The sequence below is a fragment of the Mastomys coucha genome, unplaced genomic scaffold (assembly GCF_008632895.1).
Source record: "Mastomys coucha isolate ucsf_1 unplaced genomic scaffold, UCSF_Mcou_1 pScaffold5, whole genome shotgun sequence".
Lineage (NCBI taxonomy): Eukaryota > Metazoa > Chordata > Mammalia > Rodentia > Muridae > Mastomys > Mastomys coucha.
The window spans coordinates 2,117,247-2,134,868 of record NW_022196911.1 but is presented as its reverse complement, the minus strand read 5'-3'; the positions used below and the strand labels follow the sequence as shown (position 1 = coordinate 2,134,868).

At 37.7% G+C, this 17,622-nt stretch overlaps 1 protein-coding gene and 1 non-coding gene across 15 annotated transcripts in view; one reads left to right on the top strand and one right to left on the bottom strand.

The window, feature by feature from the left end:
- Syne1 (spectrin repeat containing nuclear envelope protein 1) overlaps window positions 1–17,622 on the top strand; it is a 506,592-nt gene that overhangs the window by 155,782 nt on the left and 333,188 nt on the right. For all 14 annotated transcript variants that reach the window (XM_031352591.1, XM_031352581.1, XM_031352587.1 and 11 more), the window contains 8 exons: window positions 304–472; window positions 6,550–6,646; window positions 7,257–7,459; window positions 9,023–9,187; window positions 9,620–9,772; window positions 11,290–11,433; window positions 14,066–14,239; window positions 16,877–17,035. In XM_031352591.1, coding sequence (XP_031208451.1) covers window positions 304–472; window positions 6,550–6,646; window positions 7,257–7,459; window positions 9,023–9,187; window positions 9,620–9,772; window positions 11,290–11,433; window positions 14,066–14,239; window positions 16,877–17,035 — 1,264 coding nt within the window. The remainder of the gene's footprint in view (window positions 1–303; window positions 473–6,549; window positions 6,647–7,256; window positions 7,460–9,022; window positions 9,188–9,619; window positions 9,773–11,289; window positions 11,434–14,065; window positions 14,240–16,876; window positions 17,036–17,622) is intronic.
- Window positions 10,820–10,926, bottom strand: LOC116079346. Its single transcript, XR_004113917.1, has one exon. It is a non-coding gene; the product is annotated as a U6 spliceosomal RNA (small nuclear RNA).

Genomic DNA, 17,622 nt, shown 5'->3' with positions numbered 1-17,622 from the left:
GCTCACTGAAGCACTTTCCTCGTCATAGGCTGTATTTTTATTCAATACTGGAAGGAACATTATGTAACATTGCAAAAACAGCTTATAAGAGAAACAGATGAGAGATGTGTTAGCAGGGAAGAGAACTAAATCAAAGCCTTCAATCGGTCCTGTTCTCTTTCAGAACCTTGAGCTAAGAAAAGAATCGGCTCCCCTGACCACGGCAAGCAGGGAGCGAGTTTAAGAAGGCTGCCGTGTAACAGGTTCGGCCAGCCTCCTGTTACTATTAGTTACATCCTGTGAATTCTGCCTGTCTGTTCCTAGGTTTCATTTTGTGTCCTCCACATCCGAGCTGCACTTGATGAAAATGGAGTTTCTCGAACTGAAGTACCGTCTGCTGTCCCTGCTAGTCCTCGCTGAGTCAAAGCTGAAGTCTTGGATCATCAAGTATGGGAGGCGAGAGTCCGTGGAGCTGCTGCTGCAAAGCTATATCGTGAGTCTCTAGTGCTCTCATACAGGTCTACCTTGAATTTAAGCTCAGCAACACCTCTTGGTGAAGTGGCTTGGATCTGAGCTGTGGAGCTTTCCCCACGCACCTAGAATACTAGCTTAGATTCTTCAGAATTTGTTATTGCAAATCCTGCTTTGGGGAGGGTTCCCATTATTAATTGCATCAGAGTCTAGTGAAGGAGGCCTGTTAATAACAATATATATATTCCTCTTTAGTTGCAAGTCCTTTAAAACAGAACTATTGTACTCAGAGGCTGCCCTCCCATCATCCAAGCTCCCAGTGTGAATAAATAGGGAACTGTTTTTAGTTTTGCACATGGGGACCGTCAGTGTGTTAGATTTGCTGCATGAGCTTCCTTCCCAGACTTTGCTATGCCTGTGTATGCCCAGGCACTGGGGAATTTTGTCTACAAACCTCTTTACCAACTTAATTTTTAAATATTATCTCATATTCTGAGGGTATTGGTCTAGATAATCCTAATTCTATCTACAAGAGTAGCCCTGAGTTAATATAAAGAATGTGGCTGTTCATTTATATAAAGTCAATACAATGTGTTTAATAAAATCAATTTATTTCCTCTCAGTCAACTAATCGTACCCTCACACAAATTATTTGCAACATTTGATTGAAAATATTCATATTCAGAGCATCTCTGTTCTCTGACATATGTTCAAGCACAGGTTCTAAGCTATAAAACTAAACTGTTAACATACTAGCTTATTAGAACCTGACAAGTCATAGTAACGGACAGAGTATTGCTTAGATTATTATTAAAACTGTGTCTGTTTTGCAAGTACCCATTTTGGACCCATAATCAGTTTTGTTGCATCTTAATTTTGTTCTTTAACCAATATGTGAGCTACATGAATTTGAATAAATCCAAACATTTACCCTGTGGCTAATACATCTTCTCTCTAGTTTCACTAAAGTGGTCTAGGAAACATTTGTTTCAAAACCTGTGAAATCTGTTAGAATGTGTTCCTTTATTCATTTGTAGCTATTTTGGTAAGGAAATCAGTTTTTAAAATTCTAGTAATTGCCTTAGTCTCATAAATATTAAATGGAGGAATGGATTTATACCTTCAGTTTTTGTAATAGCAAATGATGTGCTCAGTGCAGGACTTGATTAGACTCCATCCATCCTTTGCTCTAGCAATTTAGGAACAGCCAATCAGAATTAAGTACTTAATAGGACTGCTTTACCAAGCTGATGTTCCAAAACAATGGTATTAATAATTCTCTTCGAACTTCTCTAAGGATATATAAATAGAGAGTTATGTTAATGTCAGTACTTTCTGCCCACTCCATAAAGTTAAAGAGTTTGAGATGCTAATTTCAAACTGCTCTGCAAATTTCATGTATGAGTAGAATGGACCATCATCCTCCATTCCCAGCATGTTTCAATGTGCATGTACTCTGCTCGTGAAGAGGACCTAGCTAAAACTTCTTGTAAGTGGCCTTAAGGCCCTTTTGGGTGAATAATTTCAATGACTCTGGGCCTTTTCACCTCAGTGAAGGCTCACAATATGGTAAACACAGACGAAAAGCTGTGGAGCTGTCTCTGGAGTTCAGATGTCCCAACCTCATGTGCCAGGTGACACAAGGGGCAATAAATGGAGTCAGAATTTCCATCAATAAAAGAATTTCTTATAAGCAACACTTGTCAGTAAAAATGCCTATGGTCAATGAGCTGAGGCAGCAAATAGGAAGTGGGACACTGGGAGGAAGGGGAGGATTCTGGGAGACAGCAAGTGGCATTAAGATTCACCCAGAAAAATAGAGGTCAGAAGCATATGAGCTGAGGGGAGGTAACCAGCCACATAGATGAACACAGCATAGAATAACATGGAGCTTTGCCCCAGACTTGGACACGTGAAGCAGAAAAGAGGTAACTAACCATGTGGAACACATAGAATAGTTTGTATGAGTTAAATAGCTAGTCAGAGGATGGGCCAAAGCTTATAGCCTAGTCTTGGAGTCATCATTCAGGGAACAGGGGCTGGAAAGAGGAAAAAGGTGGCTTATTGTTTCCATTTCCAAATCAAAAGCCCTCGTAGGCATGCACCGTTACTCTCTAAATACATAACTCGTGAAAATAATTAACTAAAATACCATAATTATCCAATAGACATCAACCAAAATATTGATGTCTATTGAAGTGCAGTGAATGAAAGAATGTTGCTCTCATAAAACACTAGTTCCTCTTAGAAAGTTTAAAACTGAATAATGTTTTATGCTTTTGCACTGCAGTAGTTTGGTCGCCACTGACATTCATTTTGTGAGCTAGACAACATGGTAGAAAGTTGGGGGGGAGGGACTGAAGCATCACCACAGGGAAGTGTGTTCTCATCACACGTCAGCGATTCACTACGCACAGAACCTTGGTGAATGAATGACATGTCTGTGCTGCACCTCTCCTGAATTTTCCCCTTGCTAGCCTGATGATGATAGTAGAAGAATAATGGAAGTTCTTCTAAAGCCCAGACTGTGTGCACTGCCTTCCTTCAGTGTCACACCTCAGAGTGTCTCTCGTCCTTCCGACGACTGTAGTAGTAGAATAATGGAGGTTCTTCTAAAGCCCAGACTGTGTGCACTGCCTTCCTTCAGTGTCACACCTCAGAGTGTCTCTATTCCTTCTGGTGCTTTCAGAGAAATCTTACTCGTTCCAGAACAGACCTTTTCAAAAGTGTGAAGATTTTTCAATAAAACTATTAAGTTGGTTATTTAAATCTCTTTTCTTCCTCCCTTAAAAATATAAACATGACATGTTACTCTATTTTATAATAAACAGGATGATCCTGAGGCTAGGAAGACCCCCAGGATTACCTTCCTTGGTGTTGGTGTTTAACTTGACATTAATTGCATGCAGAGAAAAAGGCAGTACACATTTTAGGGGTTAGAGAACCCACTGCCTGTGCTTCCCAGCTGAGCTATGAGCCGATGAGGACTTTACATTTTTGAAAAGCAAACGCCTTTATGGTTGTTATGAAAGCAATTAGACCATCCGTGGGTCCCTGAAACTGCTCAGCAGTTAACTCTTACCATCAAGCCTGAGTGCAATCCCACAAGGCTAACATGGAGAACCAACTCCCACAAGTTGTCTTCTGACTTTTACATGTATATATACCATGGCACATATATGATGACACACAAAGCACATGCACAAATAAATAAATCTAAAATTTTAAAGCATATTTAAATGTTAGGCCATATGCTATTGATCAGTGATTATAGACGTCATTGGTTAGGTGCCTTTGATGTCAGATTTGTTTATAGTGGTCTTGCTAGTAAACATGGAATGTCCATTTTTACTATGTAAACAAAAATTCAACGTTTCTATTTTTCATATGAAAGAATTTCTTGGAATTGTGGAAATTTCAAGTCCAACATAAAGAACACAAAAACCCTACCATTCACAACAATTTTTAGTGTAAATGGACAGCACTAATAAAATTTAAAGGATTTATAATTAACTGGCTTAGCTTTCTTGGTGAAATGAATGAGTTTTTATTTATTACATTTGTTCATTAAAGGCAAAAGTGTTCTCACCTCTAATATTTTGGTTTCAGTGTCATTAAGTAGTAATTTAATTTTTTTTTATCTTATCATCCATGCTAAATAGTCCATTTGATTCCATAACCCAGTCTTAGGCACATTAGTAATAAAGCAAATTAACCATGTCATTTTAATTTAAAATGTACATTTTTCCTGAGAGACGTGTTTAACACAATAAAAGAGAGGCTTAGCAAGTTCTGGTGAAAGTGGCTATCCTGACAAACTTCACTGTTCAATGGCTTCTCCAAATCACTGGGGCTGGTAAAAGTTTGAAATAACAAATGGGATATTTGTTTAATTAATCGTCTAATTGTTCTAATAGGAAAGCTCAACGATATTGAATTTCTTGGTTTTATTCTTTTCTTGTCTCCTATTTTTAGGCCCAAGACAAAGCTAGAAGTAAGCATTATTAATTCACTTGTTATTAATTTTCAAACTAGTCAGGCAAAGGATATTTTAAGCAACTGAAGCACTGTGGTGGCCACTCTCTATTCTTTGCCACTCATGGCTTCTTGCAGTTTGCATTAACTCCAGGGAGACAATAATTTACTCTGTCAAGAACTGTTGTTTCTTCAATTGCTCAAACACCATTTTGAGTATTAAATATAATATTCTATTTTTAAACCAAAGTGGCTTGCTTGGTTAGTTAGAATGGTTCACCATTTAAGGTCTTTTCCTAGTTTGGGAGTAAGAGTAGGACTTAAGACTAAATAAGGAATTTTCTAGACTTCTATTGTCATATTCCATTCTTAGCCGAACAAAAGACCCTACTAAAGCCATTCAATAAAGTAATCACAGAAGCCTCTCATACCAGGGGATGCATAGCTTTCTGTATTCACTTTATTTCTAAAGAATAATTTATAAATGTCCTGTAAATATGAAGTAGTCCTCATTATAGTTAACATTTAATGTAATATAATATATATTTAATATAATTTAACATATCTTATATAATGTATACAATTATATATTACATATAATTATAATATACTATAAATGTCTAATGTTTAGTGTAAATAGATAACCTTTTAAAAGATTTATATATAATTTTCTGGTTTAGCTCTCTTGGTGAAATTAATGTGCTTTTATTTATTATTTATTATCTATAAATATTATTTATAAATTTTATTTTATTTTTTATATTATATTTTTAAATTTTTATATTATTTATAAATATTATTATCTATGAATATTTATTATTTATTATCTATAAATTAAAGGCAGAAATGTTCTTACTTCTAATATTTTTGTTTCAAAATCATTTTAAGTGGTGTCTTAACTTCTGTTATCATCCATGCTAATAGTACATTTAATTCTATAACATAGTTCTAGCCATATTTTTAATAAACTAAATTACTTATATCATTTTAATTTAAAATATGCATATAATATATAAGTATATATAATATATAGTATATATTCTTAACATTATCAACATATAACATAATGTGTACAGATAATGTATAATTATTATAATATATTAGCATATAATATATAATATAAAGTTTTATATTGAAACAAGGTAATTAGTGGTAAAGATCTAGGAATGTCCCTGATACTGTTTTATGAACCCTTTTTGCCTCTACATGAAACATCAATTAGCATATTATACAGGGCTGCTAGCACACTGTGCAAGATTCCAGTTTGTAAAGCATGACTTTGCATTTTATTGTAGTGATCATCCCTTTTAACTATTTTAATTGATTAAACTCTTAGAAATTCATTCTGGTAGTAGAACTGGAAGAGATTTTGGAGACATATTGCCAGCTATAATTGTATTAATTTTCTACTTGGAGTAATAAGTACAATCATTTGAACGGCACTGGGGGCAGGGAATTGAACATTAATAAAAACAAAATTTACCTAATATTTTTTTGAGTTCTCACTTTTATTGTCTCCATGCACTAACACTAATTTTATTATGTATGTAGACTCTGTACAGATTTACATGTAGCTGTATCTTAGTCTGTACTTTTTGGGCTAGGTAATTGGAATATGAAACATCTTTAATATAGACAGCATAAACAATTAATTTTAAACTTTTTACTTTTTTATTTTTAACAAAAGTGTTTTCACTGTAGTATATTTTTAACTGGAATTTCCACAAAGCAGTCAGTCATTCCCAAGGGCTAATGTTCAAAGAACAGCAAACTTCTATAACTCCAACACAGTGGGACATTAAAATGGTTCCCCAAATTAAGCACTTTTTCAATGTTAGGCCCAGATCCTCTGGAGAAAATTCTGTTCTTTGGCAGGGAGGAGAGGGGGAACTTTGCACAGTAAAGAAGTAGAAAGCTTTCTCAGTCTTGGTATTGAGAATGTAAGCACGGAGTATGGGCTGCATATAACCTGAGTAATTCCTGACAGTAGAATTAACTTTGCATTTTCCAATAGAATGAGGTTGGTAGACTTGGATAAAACACCCATAAGCTTATAAGGCAAATGAAACTTTGTCGTTTGTGGACAAGCCTAACACTTGCTATCTCCTGACCTCATCTCTCTAGTCCTTTATAGAAAACAGCAAGTTCTTTGAACAGTATGAAGTGACATACCAGATCCTGAAACAGACAGCTGAGATGTACATCAAAGCAGACGGCTCAGGTAAAGCACACAACACACTTGGGATTTGCAGAGGGGGCTGGGGTAGAAGAGAGAGAGGAGAAAGTGAGGAAGATTAGGGGAGAATATGGTTCAGAATTTTTACAGCATTATGAAATTACCCTAATGAAATGTAACTTGTTCTGGTGCCAATTTAAGTAGCACTTAAAATCAACAGGTTTCTATGGGGTCAGATCAATTAATTTTTTACAGTGTAGACTGTTTGTGACTATGCCCTTAGAGTAATCCTGTGAGGTGTCTGTCTTGCATAATGACAGTGTTTTTCCTGTGTATGGTCTTCTAAGATAAAACAAAAATAAGCATTGCTTTTTCTAAGTTGCAATTTTTCAGCCTAACTGCAATTCCAAGGGGATTAAAGGCAAAAAAAAAAAACATGGAATAACTTGAATATAGATAGGAGAGCTTAAGTTACCGTGGAGATAAACTTTGGAAGATATGTTTGCTTACAGCTTGTAGATGTTGTCATAATTGTTGGGAATAGAATCTTGTATTTCTGATCGACACCCTTGTTTCTGGTGCTTAAGAACACAGGGAAATAGAGAGAGGGTTTTATATACAGAATGGAGACTGTGATTGACTGTTTCTGATTCAGTGGAAGAAGCTGAGAATGTGATGAAATTCATGAATGAGACCACGGCCCAGTGGAGGAATCTCTCAGTGGAAGTGCGCAGTGTGCGGAGCATGCTGGAGGAGGTGATCTCCAACTGGGATCGCTATGGTGATACCGTGGCTAGTCTTCAAGCCTGGCTAGAAGATGCGGAGAAAATGCTAAGTCAGTCAGAAAATGCCAAGAAGGTAACACTGTTCACGGGAAAGGAGAAGGCATGCTCGGAATTCATGAATGAGAGATTCCCACAGTATAGTTCACTGAGCATGCCAGATACTTGCAATATCACTCAAGAACCCGATGGGATTAGATCTGTAAATACTGGCTAGTAAAAGCTCTGTTAAAATAATTCTCTGTTTTCACGGTGATCTAACATTTTCATTCACAAGGGCAGCAAGTCATACTAATCAGTCATAAAGGGGTAAGCTAACTCTAATGGGCAGCAGATGTTGCTATATGCACACTGCGGTCTGTAGAGATGGGCCTGTCTGGGTTTCTTATTCACAGCTGTGGTTACCTACATAAGGCCTACATCTGCGCATGTGCGTGCATACACACACACACACACACACACACACACACACACAAACACACACACACACAGGGCGAGGGATTGAATCTGTATAGCAGTACACACCCATGGAATAGTGGGATCACCACAGCCTTGATCTCTTTAGATATTTTCTTTTTGGTTCCATAATCTGTCATGAATAGAAGCCAGTTCACTGTCAAGTATACTCCCTTATATAAATAAGAAAGGATGTTACTGTGTTCAGTGTCCATGACCTCAGTGTCTATCTAACCTGAAAAATATTTCCTTTGATATCTGATGTAATATACACATGTATATATGAATATATATATATTCAAATTTTAGACTACTTGTAGTCATTTTTATGGATCTGAACAGCAAGAAACAGCGTCTGACATTTGGATATTGATTGTTCCTTCTTATATAAAGTGAGAATAAAAAAATGGCCTCTCACTTTATTTCCTTTTCAACAAAATATGCCATAGATGTTCTTACATGATAGCACAAACAGCCAGGTACACTGTCATGTGCCTGGCATCCCAGGTGTTTATTTGACTCAGGGTAGAGGATTGCTTGAGCCTGTAAGTGTGGGACTAGCCTGGGCAGCAGTCTAGAGCCCAACTCTTAAAAGCAAAGATGGGCTAGGGAGACAGCCTTGGCAGTAAAGTGCTTGGTAAGGACTTGCTTCGAGTCCCTGGAATCCTTGTAAAAATACATAGGTGCGGTGGCACATGATTGCAATTCCCGTGGGGGAGGCAATGACAGATGGGTTTCTATGATTCACTGGCCAGGCAGCCTTACACACTTGGCAAGTTCCAGGCCAGTAAGAGACCCCAGAAAGAAAACAGAAAAATAAAAGGTAAATAATGGAATACTCAACTTGTGAAGGAAAATACCTGAAGCCCAATGTTGTCCTCTGGCTTCCACATGCACATGTGTGTGCATACAGTTTAGCCAGGAAACCACTAATGTGCACACACACACACACACACACACACACACACATCTACATGTATGTGTACACGTAATGAAAGAAAAATGAAAAACAAAGGCATCTGGTATTTCTAGCTCATATTTTGAAGTCTTGTTCAAAATCTGAATTTTGGAAGAGATTTGAGCTTCCACGCACTTTTGAACAGACCTTCTTGGTTTGGTTCTTATTATGTCTATCATTAGTATTTGGTATGTGGCTTATGAGTGCGTGTCCTTCTTCACTTAGGATTTTTTTCGAAATTTGCCTCACTGGATTCAGCAGCACACAGCCATGAATGATGCTGGGAACTTCCTGATTGAGACCTGTGACGAGATTGTTTCCCGAGACCTTAAACAGCAGCTGCTCTTGCTGAACGGTCGGTGGAGGGAGCTCTTCATGGAAGTCAAGCAGGTATGTCCTTCAAACTAATACTCACTTCCCATGCGTGCACCACTAGAGTGCAAAGCAGCCAGTTTTACTGGGATTATTAGGGTGGAATATAGAAGTATTTAAAACCTCCTGTGTTTTATTGCTAATTACTCATTCTTGTCTGTTTATGGTGGAGGAACATTAACAGAACATAGTGTTTGGTTAAGGATTATGTTGACATATGGCGCCTGCATAGGCAAAGAGATTTGCTATTCAAATCCTGGCTCCTTACTGCTTGCTTGTTCCTTTTTTTCCCCCTGTCAAAGTAACTGGATTTATTTCAAACTTATCTAAAATAAGAATCAGGAATTAGAATTTTTCTTATCATATATGAGGCTATCTCCCATTGAAAGCTGTGGGCTTCTAGAATCACAGCTTTGATGACTTCCAAATACTTCTTTCCCCACTCTCTAGTATGCAAGAGCAGACGAGATGGACAAAATGAAGAAAGAATACACAGACATCACTACCACGCTCTCTGGGTTTGCAACCGAAGCCCACAGGAAAATCTCTGAGCCTTTAGAAGTCTCTTTCATCAATGTCAAGTTATTAATTCAAGACTTGGAGGTAAGGGCTTTCTGGATCAATGAAATTAAATACATACTGTAAAAATAAAAGCTAGCCAGGCTATCCAGGTCTGCAGGAAACTGTTCTGAATCCTAGAGATCATTTTGACAGGTCTATGTATTTGTTGGCTTGCACAGAAAATAAACTTGAATTTTTGGAAGGTATCTTTTGAAAATATGAAGTAACTTTAAGATAGCTTTTCAACATGGGGTTCTTTTCCTACATACAAATTATAAAACACTAGGAAAACAAAAACAAACAAACAAAATCCCCCTTAGACAGGATTTCCAAATAAATGCCCTAAACAATAAAGGGTTTGTTGCATGAACTTGGCATTGGCATTTTCTTAAAAGCCTGTAAGTTTAAAAAGTGAAATAATGGAGTTATTTACTGACAGGAGAAGTTTGAACAATTATTTGAATGAAAAAAAAAATAGACCAGTATTGTCTTTTTTTTTAATTCTTGTAAAAAGTTTAAAAATTTAAAAAGTCATACACATAAGAAAGAAGAGTATCAACCATGGTGAACTGTTGACTTCAGCTGCCACCATGTGAGATGACAGGAAATTAAAATTTCCACCATATTAAATTTCCAAGTTTTCTCCAGTGACAATGTATGTTTTATAAAGTAAATATCAGTTTAGTTTTCTTTTTTCATTATTATTTATTCAATTTATATCCTGATTGCTGTCCCCTATCCTCTTCCCCTCTGATAGGGTGGAGGGCCCTCTGTGTATCCTCCCATCCTGGTATATCAAGTCTCTGTGGGGCTAGGTGCATCTTCTCCCACTGAGGCCAGACGAGGCAGCACAGCTAGAAGAGACTATTCCACAGTAGACCAAGCTGTACATCTGCTACATAAGTGTAGGGGTGGCTCTGTTATTTGAAGGTGGGGGAGGGCAGTTAGATCTAGCCCATGTATGCTCTTTGGTAGTTCAGTCTCTAAGAGCCCAAAGAGTCCAGTTTAATTCACACCATTGGTCTTCCTGTGGAGTTCCTATCTCTTTCAGGATTCTCAGTCCTTCCTCCATCTCTTCCATAAGAATAAAAAAATAAGGAACTCTTTACAAATCTGTGTGTTATCCTTGCACAAGAGCCATGCTAATCTTCTCTATGACATTCCAATTTTATTATATATACTGCTGAAGCAAGCACCAGTTTAATTCTTAAAGTCAAGATTTCCCCCTGTATTATTTACATGCATTTACATGCATTACATGTATGAATATTTTAATATTACATTAACCTATTTTAGAAAATGTAAAGATTATATCAAATAATCTTGACACTGACTTAAGAATATTTGATCACTTTAAGAAGAAGATTTTATATATGCATTCAGCATAGTGTTGCTTGTATGTCAGTTAAGACCAAAAACAATGGCTTTCCTAAAGGAGTTGGTAGTGAGGATAGAATTTCATGAGGCACGTACAGATTATTGTCCCTCCTTCTGTAGTATTCTGCAATAGAAAGGAGATCTGTTGTGCATTAATTGAGCTACTTCAATGACTCACGCAGGATATTGAGAAGAGGGTGCCTGTGATGGATGCTCAGTACAAGATGACTGCCAAGAAAGCACATCTCATTGCCAAAGAAAGTCCCAAAGAAGAAGCAAATGAAATGCTTACAACCATGTCCAGGCTCAAAGAACAGCTATCCAAGGTGGGAAAATACTTCATGCTGCACCATGTGGTGGAACAACCACACTGCCTACGAATGGTTTCTATCTTCATGGTTACCCATGAGTACATCCTTGACTGGTCCACCTTTGAGCTACCTGGAGGTTCTTGATATAGAAACTTAGATATGTATTTGAAAATCAAAATGGGACACTGATCCCTTTTGACACCTCTCCTAATTTGGGACTGCTGTAGTCCCTGCTTCAGTAGAAAAATCTGGGATTTTTCAGGAGAGAGCTGTTAAATGTTATAAAACAGAGGGTGTAGAGGAGAGCTGGAGACAGATGTAGGACAAAGCAGAGAAGGAGGAGGAGGAAGAAGAAGAAGAGGAAGAAGAGAAGACTATACTATTGGACTGAGATTTTTAAGATTTACTTAATATAAATCCAGTCTGTCTACTTATGTTTTCTTTTACTAACACGGCCCCCTCTTGTTAAGAGACTTTTTTTATCAAGAGCTTTGAATGTTCCAATAGAAACTTTTATCTAAATATGAGTTTTAAGACAATTTTATTGCTTTCAAAATTCCCTACTAAGTATAGGTAATTACCTTCCAGCAAATAAGAGGAGTGAGGAATAAGCACAGGAATCGTGGGATTTTATGAGGAGGAGTCAGAGGATAAATGAAGGCTGAAGTACCTTTGAAATCAGAGAGAAGAGCTAGCATACAAGGTGAACTCAGTACTGAAGGATTAAAGGAAAAGATGAACCAATGCATAGAAGAGTGAAAATAGGTGAATAATAGGCATAAAAGACAAACATGGCGGCCTGGCATTTGTTGCAAAAATTTCAGTTACATTTATTCTGACATGCTAGTTGGAAGTAGTTTTAACTTAATGGTGCCGAACAATTTTATTCTCGTATACCAGCAAAATTTGCTCAAACAAATATACAATAAAAGGAGCCACTGTTTCCAACTTTCCAACCACAGGCTGTATGCCCATGGCTTCGTACTTTGCACCTCTCACGCTGGCCCAGATGCAGGAGTTAAGGACCATGCTTGAGAAAGTTGGTTTCTTGTGCTCATCTAAGCTAGATCTCTCTGTCTCTGTCTCTGTCTCTGTCTCTCTGTCTCTCTGTCTCTGTCTCTGTCTCTGTCTCTCTGTCTCTGTCTCTGTCTCTCTGTCTCTGTCTCTGTCTCTGTCTCTGTCTCTGCCTCTGTCTCTGTCTCTCTGTCTCTCTGTCTCTGTCTCTCTGTCTCTGTCTCTGTCTCTCTGTCTCTGTCTCTGTCTCTGCCTCTCTCTTTCTCTCTCTCTCTCTCTCTCTCTCCCCCTCTCTCTCTCTCTGTTGTTGTTGTTGTTATCAATAATATCATTATTCTTAGAGATACAATACCCCTATGTGGCTCTGGCTAGCCTGGAGTTCATTAGGGTGAAGCTGGACTCATACTTCTGTCCATCCTTCTGCCTCTGTTTCCTGGGTGTTAGAATGATAGAATTTTCTACCCAGGCTGCCTTAAGCCATGCTCTCTTCCTGATGCTTGGGATGCAACATGCCGACAGCCTTTCTCTCCAAACCAGGAAAGAGCAATAAAAACAGTTCAACATATCAGTGAATTCTCTTTGGCTTCTTCAAGAAAACGGTTGAAAAATCTCATTGTAGTAGAGAGATGGTAGCTTCCAGTTGGTGTGCTTATCTTTCAATAGTATATTCTAGAATATGAATATATTTCTGCATATGCATCTCTGCCACAGTATAACAAAAGCCAATGTTTACTTCAAATATTGTTTGTGGAATATTGGTGATGTAGCTAGTGCATCATTGATTTTATCGCTAATGTTCTTGGTTTTCTGAAAGTATTGATAATATTTTGGATGAAACCTTAAGATAACAGGAGGGAGAAGATTTCCTAGACAATTATAAGGTCCTAGAGATCAGCACAAAGGCAGGCATGCAGAGATCTTATAGAGCTCTGGAAAACCAAGAATGTAGGACCTCACCATGGAGATAATACAGATATAGGGATCTTAAAAACAAAGACAGATGAGGACTGGGCAGTTTAGACCAAGTACATGCCCTCTGATGTGAGAACCTTCATGAATAAATTGGTGTATAGCATGTTTTTGGGATGAGCAGGGCATTGACCAACAGGGAAGGCAAAGCCTAGATCTGGTGAGAGTAAGGAAAATGGGCATCTTGGAAGAAGTGGTTAGCAGGTTCACCGAGGCTCATAGTCTATGTGCAAAAGCTCACCAACATCAACTAGAAGCTTCATGTCCTCTAGACAATGAGGTAATAGTTTGTGACTGTCTCAGACTTCATTGCCAAAGTGAAAGTGAGTAGTGTGGTGTTTAAAGAGGGATCCGATGCCATCTACCTCTCTGACTATAATTTTCATGGGGAAGTGCCATCCAGATGAACAACTTAGATGAATTTTCTTAAGAAAACACTGCAGCTCTTTATTTGTCTCAGTGGTATAGTATTTTTGTATTTATAGTTTTTAACAGCAAAGCTTAATCACATAGCACAAAATAGAAGAGAACCATCTTCAGAGATGTCTAAGTACTAAGTGACCATCTCACTAGAAGCAAGTTCTTTAGAACTAAGTACAGCTCTGGCACTTTTAGGACTTAGCGGACTCTCATGGGATTTGTTCTGTTCTTTGCACTTTCAAAGGTCAAAGAACGTTGCTCCCCACTGTTGTACGAGACCCGGCAACTGTCTGTTCCTTTGGAAGAACTGGAGATGCAAATCACATCCTTCTACGACTCACTTGGAAAAATCAATGAGATTCTATCAGTTCTTGAGCAAGAAGCACAATCTAGTGCTCTTTTTAAGCAAAAACACCAGGTAAGAAAAATCCCTTTCAGAGATATCCTCATTTTAAAGTGTATTTAATAAAGTCGGGGCATGTTTTCATGTGATAGAAGTTCAATTAGTATAAAAGGTATTTCCCCAGTACAGTAGGATACTAGTGACTCAAACCAAAATGTATGTCTTTTCCAGAGAAGACACCATGCTCTGTGCTTAGTGCAAGGAATGGGTACTTGAACCATTTCCAGGGTAGAGTCAGGTTGGATACTTGGATCAGGCTGAGCTGGTCAGAACCAGGCTCCGTAATTCTTGGTTGAGAAGGTCCCTGGGAGATGCCAGAAAGAAGAGTCTGGTGGAGAGGTGGAGTCATCAAAACTAAGTGTGTCTGAAATGACATATGGAGGCTTCTAATATGTGTTGCTCATTGGGAGAAAAGTTCCAAGTTGAATACAATTAGGAAAACGAATTTGCTTTGAGTACCTGCCTGTACATCTTTGAACTGGCTGCATGAGCTGATGATTCTCAGCTCATTTCTCCTTGTCTCTGCATACACTTAGATAGGGTGTTCTGAACACCAGCTGCCAGGGGTTGAATTTCTACCATGGTTCTCTAGAATAAGTGCTATACCTAGAACAGCCAAACCTGCTACTCTGTCTCAAAACAAAAAGGGCTCCCACAGTAGAAGGGTCTCTGTTGTTCTTCTACCAGGGGCTATTAAATTAGCTAACACTGTATTTCCTCCAGTGAATCTATGGATCATAGTTCATGAATAAAATTCCAAAAGAGTTTAATTAAAGGGATTTTTCCCATTTGTACTTTCAGAATAGAAAGCATGCAAGTATTCAGGCTTTCCATCGTTCAGGTGATTCTCCTTTAGGACCTCACTTGGTGATACTCTGCACATGTCTTTGGGCCTCACCTGTTAACTCATTCACTGATAAAATGGTTAATTTTTTTCTGAAAGTGTACATGTTTCTCTGCCTTGATTCCTTGTGTATATGCTTTTTAGATATATAAATTATTTAGGAAATTATCCTCCATTTCAGCCACAATATCTATAGTGTATGTCATATGATCTCTTTTCTTCGACTGTGAAAATGTCTGCCTGATTAACCATTGTGGAAATATGCTGGGTGTGAATATTTATATTTAGAGTTAGTGAGCAGACCCGTTTGCTCAGAATCCCCTCCTGAGAGGTGCAGTAAATTAACCTGTTTACTTGGCTTATGGTAAACAGGCCTGCCCTTCATTTGAGGGGGTAACTGTAGGAAACCTTTGCCACTCCACTCCACTACATTACACTATAGTAACTGAGATGTATTTGTGGAAGGGACAGCCTCAGCTAGTAGGATGAGCAGAGAGTCTGAAATGAGATGCAAGACAGTTACAGTTTAGGTCTGATGTAGCAAATAGCAAAATGTTTATTAACTTTACTTGCATCATGTTAAGCCAACAGTGATCACACCTAATAATTAATATTCAAAAATTCATAAAATTATTATGACTATGGATAGCATACCCACAACCATTATTAGAAAACTCTATTCTAATGACATCATGACACTGGATGAAAATTCATTTATTTTGAGGAATGGTAGCATACCCTATGTTCCTAAATTATGATGAAATAGGGTTAAATATTCTTTTCATCATTAAAGGCATATATTATTAACAAAAACAATTTTATAAAATATTTTCAGTTCCTACGTTTTGAACTTCCAGTTGTTCAAAGGGACAGGGTATACCCTAATTCTGTTTTGTCAAAACAAAAGGCCTGTTTTAAATATTTGCATCCAAGTGACCAAAATAGCATACAAAGGAGCAGTTTGAATATTCTTTTCAAAACTTAGAAAATGCAGAAATGCAAGTGGTGTGTATTCAAGACAGAAATGTTCTTCTATCTTCAAGTGGACTAGACCACGCCCACCCTATGTTCTGCCATAATTGGTAAGATGCAAGGTGGAGAGGCAGAGGGAAGGATCCTGTCTGTCACCACTATGTCCCATTTGGAAGGGTGTGCAAGAGCAAGCATCTCCCAAGGCCTGGTCATCTCTTTCCTGCGTTCACTAGATCTCAATAGGAAGGTGGATAGCTTAGTAACTGTATACATTCAAAACTAGTGCATGCAAATGGTGGAAAATCTATGGCACCGGATTCACTAAAGGAGGTGTGTGCTGTGTTAAATTTACTTAGTGGGATTAAAGCCCAATAACCACATTAGCTTCAATTGTTCTTTTGAAAAGCCACAGGACTGCCTATCAACCAGTTGGAGGACTGCAGAAGCTAGACACATTTTATGCTCTGCCATTTTCTTAATGTTAATAAGATGTGCATGAAACATAAAGTCTAAAACCTCACCATGACATTTAAATGCCTTGTATAAAAAGCATTGACTTCAATGATTGCTTAAATCAAGTTCTTTTGAAAAGAACTATTTCTCTGTACTTTTGATTTCACTGGCTGTTCATCAAAAGCCTAGGAACTGCAAATGCTGGTACTTACAACAGTGATTCTCTCTCTGCCCTCTCCCCTCCATCCCTCCCTCCTTCCCTCTGTCCCTCCCTCCTTCCCTCTGCCCCTCCTTCCTTTCCTCCTTCCCTTCCTCCCATCTCCCCTCATTCCTCTTTCATTCTGGCATGTAACCAATACCCTTGGGCCTTTCTTTCCTTGTAGGAACTGTTAGCTTGTCAAGAGAACTGTAAGAAATCCCTGACACTCATCGAGAAGGGCAGCCAAAGTGTTCAGAAGCTCGTGACTGTGAGCCAGCCACTAAAGCACTGGGATCACACAAAACTGCAGAAGCAGATAGCAGATGTCCATCATGCATTCCAGGTAAATCTTTCTCCCTGCTTTAGGCATTTACTTCCTGGGAAACAGAATGAGGACAGATAAAGCACTCATGGCTCAAGCAACTCCCTCTCTAATACTTGAAAAACATTACTTCCTTTATAACATTAATATTCAAAACATTTAATTATTATTATTTTTTTTATTTTTTTATTTAAATTTTTTTGGTTTTTCAAGACAGGAATTTCTGTGTAGCCATGGCTGTCCTGGAACTCACTCTGTAGACCAGGCTCACCTCAGATATTCACCTGCCTCTGCCTCCCTAGTGCTGGGATTAAAGGCATGTGTCACCACTGCCCAGCATGTTAATTATCCTTATAATGAGCTATCTTCCCTTCAAGTCCTTTCCAAACAAATAATAATATTAATAATTGGTAATGATATAATGCCATCTGACCAAATGAAGCCTCAATACTAAGAAAGCAGTTCCTATTATGTTTTATACATACATATAATTATATATTATATTAATATACAAATAAATTCTCTCTATATAATTATATAATTGTTATATATAGTTGTTATATACAATATATAATAATTTATTTATATTTATATAATATATAATATAT